Source organism: Stegastes partitus, unplaced genomic scaffold (genome assembly GCF_000690725.1).
Source record: "Stegastes partitus isolate 25-593 unplaced genomic scaffold, Stegastes_partitus-1.0.2 Scaffold298, whole genome shotgun sequence".
Taxonomy (NCBI): Eukaryota; Metazoa; Chordata; class Actinopteri; family Pomacentridae; genus Stegastes; species Stegastes partitus.
This window is the reverse complement of record NW_007578029.1, coordinates 452,270-460,013: the sequence shown is the minus strand read 5'-3', so window position 1 is coordinate 460,013 and position 7,744 is coordinate 452,270. Positions and strand designations below refer to the sequence as shown.

General features: G+C 42.8%; 1 protein-coding gene across 1 annotated transcript; it reads left to right on the top strand.

Moving 5' to 3' along the window:
• The first annotated feature begins 2,465 nt into the window (after window positions 1–2,465).
• Window positions 2,466–7,008, top strand: LOC103358249 (methylmalonic aciduria and homocystinuria type D homolog, mitochondrial-like). Its single transcript, XM_008283145.1, has 8 exons — window positions 2,466–2,521; window positions 2,998–3,043; window positions 4,228–4,369; window positions 4,555–4,772; window positions 5,357–5,462; window positions 5,543–5,670; window positions 5,748–5,834; window positions 6,247–7,008. Exons 2-8 carry the CDS (start codon window positions 3,032–3,034, stop codon window positions 6,463–6,465), a joined length of 912 nt encoding a protein of 303 aa, XP_008281367.1. The 5' UTR covers window positions 2,466–2,521; window positions 2,998–3,031; the 3' UTR covers window positions 6,466–7,008.
• Window positions 7,009–7,744: the final 736 nt, after the last annotated feature.

Sequence of the window (7,744 nt, the reverse complement as noted above, 5' to 3'; positions counted from 1 at the left end):
ATTAATTTGCCAGCTCCCTTTGGTTTGCTGGCACATGTTTGTATGTGTGTGTTCGTCCCACCGGGGCTCCATCTAGGGTGGATGCTGTTACAAATGATCCTGTGGGAGCCTCGCTGACAGCCAAGTTCTGCATGGCTCCACACGCCTCATCGCCACGCACACAGCGAGCGGAGCATGTTGGTCCCAGGGAAAACTCCCACTGCATATCCTGTCAGCTCAGAGAAAGTGTCAATCAGCGTGTCCAAGTCAGCTAAAGGGATGTGTCGACGCCAGCAAATACTAGCTGCCCTTGTCCTTCGCCACTTCTGACAGCGAATGACACCGTTGTTGCCAGGACAATTCTTTCATTCCAGTTTTTAAAGTTTTATCGATCAATGGAGGGGATTTTGCTGAGCATGTGTACCGTTCCTCTGCGGCTGCTCACCTGGGAACAGCCCGGTACAAACACACTCAGTCTTTTATTCTAGACATTGCTCAGAGGTTAGCGAAGGCGACGCTCGATAGAATTAAAAGAGTTCTAGGAAGTGAAGTGAAAGTGCAATTAGTGCACTTTTGCTGCCTTTTATTTCACACGGGGGCTCACCTGTCTGCTGAAGTCGTGCACCAGACTTTGAATGCAGTGGATGCTGATGGACATTGTATTGAACGTTGATCAACTGATGCAAAGCAGAAACAAAACACTGTTATAATCCCCAAAGTAGGCCGTTTACTGTTTGAGAACATGAGTTAAATCATAAACCTGTTTAGACGTGTTTAGCAGCTACAAACAGGGAAAGTTATTTACACCACAGCAGGCAATTCGGCATCATGAAAACTTTAAAAACGGTTTTAAAAAGTTGAGTCAGAAGTGAAAACGAGCATGCTGCTTACAGTCAAGGGCTCCAAAAATGCAGAGCGATGCTGCAGCCGTTCTCAAACCCTTGCTTCTGTTGACTGGTGATTTGCTGCCATCTTGTGGTGATACATGAAAACAACACGGCCTGTGACTATAATCATCAGCGCTGTATGATCAGCACTGGATTAGGGATGCAAAGTATGAGGGGTGTATGGATGGGAAATGGAATGGCAAGAAACAGCGGTCTCATTTTTAGAAATACACGTTGACTTTAGAATCCTTAAAAGTTGTCCGTGACAGTTTCAGAGCCACTGGATGTCACCAGTATCAGTAACAGGCAGTTTGTTTATAGGAGAGCCAACAATAAACAGCGGAAAAAAGCTCACACTACTATTGCTACAAACATTGAATGACCACAGCAAAGAGCAGATGAGGTAAAGATAAATGTAAACACTTGTGTTGTAGGGCACCACTTCTGCGCTGGACTGCACTTTTGCTTTTCCAGTGCAGCGTGAGACGTCACTCTTGGTCTGTTTATAAGTATGAGGACAACAGTTTCAAAGGGAGGGACTCACATGCTCCAACATGCACGCTTGGTTGTTGTTTGCTGTTAAGTTAATGTTAAATATATGTTTCAAGTCTTGCATATTGCACCTTAATTCGAGGATATTTTGTTCCCACATTCAGTGATGTATGAGAAGATTATGCTGCAGGAAGTTTTTCATTTATTATTTCTTAACTTATTGTAAAGAAACAGAACGTCCAATGTGTTGTGAGTATGCGCAGCAGAAATGCAAATATCACAGATGAAAGGATTTCATACGTAACAAACCGAAGTAACGAGACTCGTCAGTGCACAGGGACGGACTCTTCCTGGATTCTTTTTTTTTTTTTTCAGGATCATCTTCAGGTTTACGGCTTAATTACTCCAATATGACAACGTGCCAGTGTGTTGTGTAGAGTAGTTTTACGGTGTTTGAGCAGGATTGTGGGTGAGCTGGTGTGCTGAGCTGCAGCGACTTTATAGATCTGTTGTAGAGTTACATTAAATCCATTTTAAATGTGCAGTAAAGTCACATTTATTTATAAAATGCATTTAAAACAATGAGAGTTGAACCAAAGTGCTGTACAACTGAAATAGCATAATAGATAAAAGACAAATCTGAATTGAAGACCATATAATAATGAGGAAACATAGACAATAACATAGTAGGAATAAAAAGACAAATAAACACTAGTGTACAGTGCAGAGCTCTAACCAGGGTGTGATAATACAAGAGTCCTGCTGAGGCATTAGGTATTATTTTCCTTCTAAATATTATATTAAACGTACAAAGAGATTAATTTTTAGGGGTTTAAGACTGAAGAGTGACTTTGGGATGATATGGGAGCAATACTGAGACAAAGAAAGAAAAATAAAGACTTTTAAATACAGTCAAAATAAAAGATAAATAAAGCAAATGTTCAGGATTAACTGATTAAAAAGCATAGAAGAGAAATGGGGAGTCTGGAACACCAACACCAGCCGCACAGCAGGGGGCGCTGATGCATCAACACTGGACTCCAACCGCCTGAAATCCACCATCAAGAAGAAGCGTGACGGAAAAGCGCAGCAGTTTTTGTCCCTCGCTGCTTCCCGTCGTTGTTTTGCGAAGGCAGGATTTCAGCGGACGTGCGAGGTGACAGGTAGGAACAACGTGTTCTTTTCATTATAATTTCCCACTGACAGAGTTCTATTTTCACCTTTCATAATGAATATTAGGCCGTTTTTGGGTCGTCCTGTGCGGTGTTTTGTCAGGTGACAGCGGAACACGGAGGGTTTGAACACTGGGTGAAAAGGGAAAGTGTCAAAGCTGCGGGTCAGCTGACCGACTTTATCAGCTAAAGCTAGCTGTTTGTTAGCTAGCTAGCTGTTTGTTTGTGACGAACGTGTTGCTTTTTATGACGATTTCTGTCTGATAAAAGTTCACCCTGAGAATAAATATGTGGTAGCGACGGTCTCTGCTGCTTTTACTGCCGCTTGTTCAGATCCGTGCAATCATTGCATCATGTCAGCCGTGTGCTGTGGTCTGTAACTCTGCTGAGCAAACTGAACACAGCACATTAGTTCAGAGGCTGTTTGGGATGAATACTAAGTGTTTTATTGTCGTTTTGTCCAACAGATTACAAGTCTAGAGGTGAAAGAGACGAGCCACAATGTCCAGCAGTGTAAGTGACATAACATCAACTTTGCCTTACATAACTGTCATGCAATGTTAATGAGCAGAAAGCTGCACCAGAGTCCATATAAACAAATGGTCATTATAAGAGGAAATTACTTATCATGAAGGTACACACAGAATACTAAATTATTTATTAACGTTCAGCCTATTGCTTTGTTTCAACTTGTACAATGGGCAGTTCTTCACATTTTAATCCTGCTTACAGTTTAAATTTGTTTTGATTAACCTCAAAAATGCTAAAATAATTCGACGATTCCACAATAATTTAACGATTAAAAATCGACAAACCCATGTCACAAAATTTGGATGTTTAACAACGACTTTCAAACTAGCAGCTTATTAAAAAACTGAGATTAATTCTGTGAACATCAAGCAAGTCCTGATCATCTTTGCTCATGTCACATTTTTCCTCAATGTGGTCTCGTTTTTAGTTTTTTTATTTTATTGCTTTATAAAGTCCTGAACCTCAGTGGAAACAGCACAACCATGGCCCTGAACTATAGAGAACTCAAAAATGCATTCTGTGGAGTATGGCACAGTTTTGATGCCATAAATAATAAAATAAAGAAAAGAAAGTTAATTTTTCTTTAATTACTTATATCACAGATAAAAAAGAAATGGAAGTAACATGTATGATATTTTCCCAAATCCCCACAGGTGTTGCCAGTACAGACAAAACATATGACTCTACGTACTGTAGATATTTTACTAGATATTAAGCTACATTTATTTTTAATTTGCTTCTCCTCCTACCACTTATGTGTGAGCACAGCCTGGAGTCCAGCTGAGTTTCTGTCATGTTGCTGTTGGTCACAGCTGAGTCACTCATGGCTTCTTGGTTGTGTTTGTTTTTTATAGGGTCTGGTGAATTCCAACAGATGTTTTTTGACAAATACCTGTATAATATAAATACTTTATTATCTTTAAAGATGAACGGCACGTCACTGATTTATTTTCTATTTTTAAAGTTTTGTGTGTGTAAATTGTGTTTCATGAATTTTTTTTTTGCTGCTGTTGGGTTTTGGGATTCAGGGGGTTAATAGCTGACTAGAGATCTGTTATCTTGTTATGATAACATACAGCAAAAGTATGCGGCTGCAGATGTTCCTGTTTCACGTGTCTTGTTGAAAACATCGCTGGCCATTAACAGGAGGTGTTGTCCCTCTGTAGGTGCTGTGTGGTCGAAGCAGATATGTCCTATCTAAGGCTGCTGGCCATCAAGCTTTGACTTCTCTCAGGGTTGGCAGAACCAGAACCTTCTCTGCTGCAAGCTCAGATGAACCTTATATTGCTGTTTCACACACAGACTCAGGTGAGTCCAGTACTAACAGAACCAATCACCTGTTCAAGTTGGTGAGCTCATGACTCACATTTCATTGAGTTGTTTCTTTGTACTCACGTCTTTCTCTTAAATTGCACTTTCAGAGAACATGTAGAGGCAAAATGATGAGTCAAACATGGCACATACCGACAGTATTCTTTGTCTTTTGCCTGCAGGTCCAAGAACTGTGTGGCCTGACGAGAGCATGGGACCATTCGGACCTCAGGACCAGCGCTTCCAGCTACCGGGTAACGTTGGGTTTGACTGCCACCTGGAAGGCATGGAGGACCAAAAGAGTGTTCCGGTCCACAGGACGGTACCTGATGTACTGACGGCTACGAGCAGCGCCGAGCGGCAACAGTTCATACTGGCCCAGTTCGTCAATGAGTTCCACGTACGTTTTAGAATAGTCACACATGACTGGTTGCACAATTATTGACTAGAGTAATGGTATAGAAAGTTCCGTTGGGTTCGCCACCTTACCGTGGTGGGGCAGTTTGCGTGTTCCATTGACCTCTAGAGCTATGTTGGGTGGAGTCCTGGTACTCCTGGTCGGGTCACTCATGCCAAACAGGTTGAAAGGTTGGGACTAAGAGTGATCCCCTGGTCCTCCAGGTTGGGGGTTGGCGTTAAGCCGTAAAATCTTTGCTCCAACAAAGTCATGGAAGTACGTAGTTTAGAGAGTGGGACTCCTGGAAATAGAGGTGTCACTGGTGGTGGGGTGGGTGTCGACATCAAGCGACCATATACCTGTAACTTGGTGCTGCTGCCGTCTGGGCCAGGCCTCCCTTGGAAAACAGATCTTGCAATCTCAGTGGGACTCACCTGGTTCAATAAAGGTGAAATAAATAGAATAAAAATTACGTAGGAAGTTATTAATGGCAGTTTATTGATTTAACAGCCACTAACATCCCTAGTTAAAGCCAGCAGTACAAGTTAAGCACTGTTGTCTAAAATTAATGTTTGTTTATTTATCAGGGAAAACTGGGTCCGATATCCACGAGAGTCCACAAAGCGGAGCAGTACTTCACCCAGACGGCCACAGACTGCTCCATCAGCTCCTGCCCTGAGCTGTTGAGGAAAGGTAAGAGAAGCTCATCCTGAAGTTAAAGAGAACTGCATCACCTGTTTTTTTCCCTGTAATAATTAACGTTTGCGGGTCAGATCTGGAGCTGCTGTTCCCCACGGCGCCGACCGCCTCCATCACCGTGGTGACGGTCACACAGAGCAGCAGCAGCAGCCGGTTTGAGGACGAGGCTGCAGAGCAGGACAAAGACCAGCTGCTTCACAAAGTGAGTCCACTCAACCTTTATTTTGGAAGCTTGAAAATGTTGAAGCAGTTGCTGAGTGAAATTTCTTCTAACTGCAGTTTGTGAGCGGCGCAAAGGAGATGTGCTTCGCTCTGTGGACGGCAGGATACTGGGCCGACTTCATCGACCCGGCGACGGGAGCAGCTGTGAGTTCTTCTGTTTAGTCGTGATCTCCTGAGCTAGGCGTGTGGTAACTGTGAAAACCAGGGACTTTAGGTGTTTCAGCACTGTGGCTTTATGGTCACGAAGCACAGATAAGGTTGAGAAACGTGCTGTTATCACTGTTTACTGGGAATTCTCTCTGTTACTTAATCCTGCAGGTGCTTTTTACAGTAAGTGAGAACAGATTTTTGGCAGGACGTTCTGGAAACACGATGAGTTTTTAGCACTTCCTGGAAATGTTTCACGTAGAAGTCAAAAGGCTGAAAGATATGTTCCAATGAGAGAGTTAGTTAAAGTTTACCAGGGGAACAGTCTGATTTAGAGGAATGTTAATATTCTGTTTATTTCTCTCAGAAGGCACACGTGTAATTCTCTTCACCTCTTCTCCCACAACAGTTCTTTGCGTCTCCGTCAAGTCAGACCTCGCTGCAATCAGACGAGCAGCTCAGACATCTGGGCTTTCACATCGAGGTGTCGGGCTCCTGCACAGTCATCAGCCACATCTTGAGGGGGACGCCTTTGTTTGTGGGGACCGTTTTCACCAACGCGCCTCCTCACAGCGCTGCTATCGCCAGACTACAAGGACTTTCCAATGCACTTGATGACGACGAATAGGCTTTTTAAATTATTATATCTATATATATACAATGAAATCCAAACAGAGGACCTCTGTTTCTGCTTTGAAGAAGGTTGGGAGTTGATCTGTGCTAGAGTTGTGTCAGTGGAGGGAGTGTGTGAAGTTTGTCTTACTGTAACACAAAGCAGCAACACTGAGCGCTGATCAGGACGTGACTGAGGAGACCTCGGCGCTGTCTGACAGAGGCTCTCCTCCTGCACTACATCCAGGAAGAAGCTCACTCGGTGAAGTGGCGATTTCGCAATGTGATGAATCTTTAGACATTTTTATTTTAGAAGGTGTTTTGTGTATTTATAAAAACGGAGACCGGCAGCTGGTGCTAGCTCGTGGGGAAAAAACATCCACATTCTAACCTTAAACGCCGCTGTAGCTGGAATGATACCAGGTCAGAAACTTTTCATACCAACGTGTACAGTATTTTTTCTTTTTCTTTCTCTAATCCGTTGCACAGAATGTGAAGAAACGATGAATACTGTTACTTTTGAAGCACTGCACTTCAAATAAAGTGACTTCTTTACAAAGTGTCAGCGTGTTCTCCTTCACAGAAACGTTAGCGCTGCTCTTCCTCCGTGGATAAGCGACTTACGAAGATTAAAACGCTGAAACTTTACATGCTTTCATAATGAGGAGCTTCCTCCACATGATAAAACACACGACATAGAAGTTTGTACGAGGAATAAACAACTGATCGTTTCTTATGGACACTGTGAGCAAAAATGTTTCAGGCTACAGGCCAACTTTAAAATATGCAAGATTTTAAATGTAAATATAGCATTAAAACAGCATCTAATGCAGCTGAGAATGAAGTTACGCTCCCTCTGTGTCTGCTGTCATCTAAACTTGTGTTCTGGTGGCCTGACTTCCTTCAGCTGGTGCTCCCCAAACACAAAGAATTCAGAAACAATATATTTATGTTGTTTATCTAATTTATATGTTCAGGTCGGTCTGATTCCTCAGTGTTTTCCTTCTCAACTTGGGTCTGTTCTGCTCCAGTCTGACCCGAGCAGAGGGGGGTGAAATGAAAATAGCACGACTCAAGTTGGCAGCTACTGACATCCATTCCTGGGGCGACACCAACGTCCGAAACCAAATTCCTTGTATGTTGTGTACGTACTGGGCCATTGAAACGGATTCTGATGTACTTTACAATGCTAGCATGGGCTAATGGTTGTGGCTGGATTCTTTTTTTTTGGTCTCGTCAGCACAAACTTCCTGGTTGTAAATGAACGTGTAAGGACCTGCTGCTGTGTTTGTTTT

Coding starts and splice junctions, on each gene's coding strand:
- LOC103358249 (XM_008283145.1), top strand. Junction 4,773..5,356: donor AGTTCGTCAATGAGTTCCAC/GTACGTTTTAGA, acceptor TTTATTTATCAG/GGAAAACTGGGTCCGATATC. Junction 5,671..5,747: donor AAGACCAGCTGCTTCACAAA/GTGAGTCCACTC, acceptor TTCTAACTGCAG/TTTGTGAGCGGCGCAAAGGA.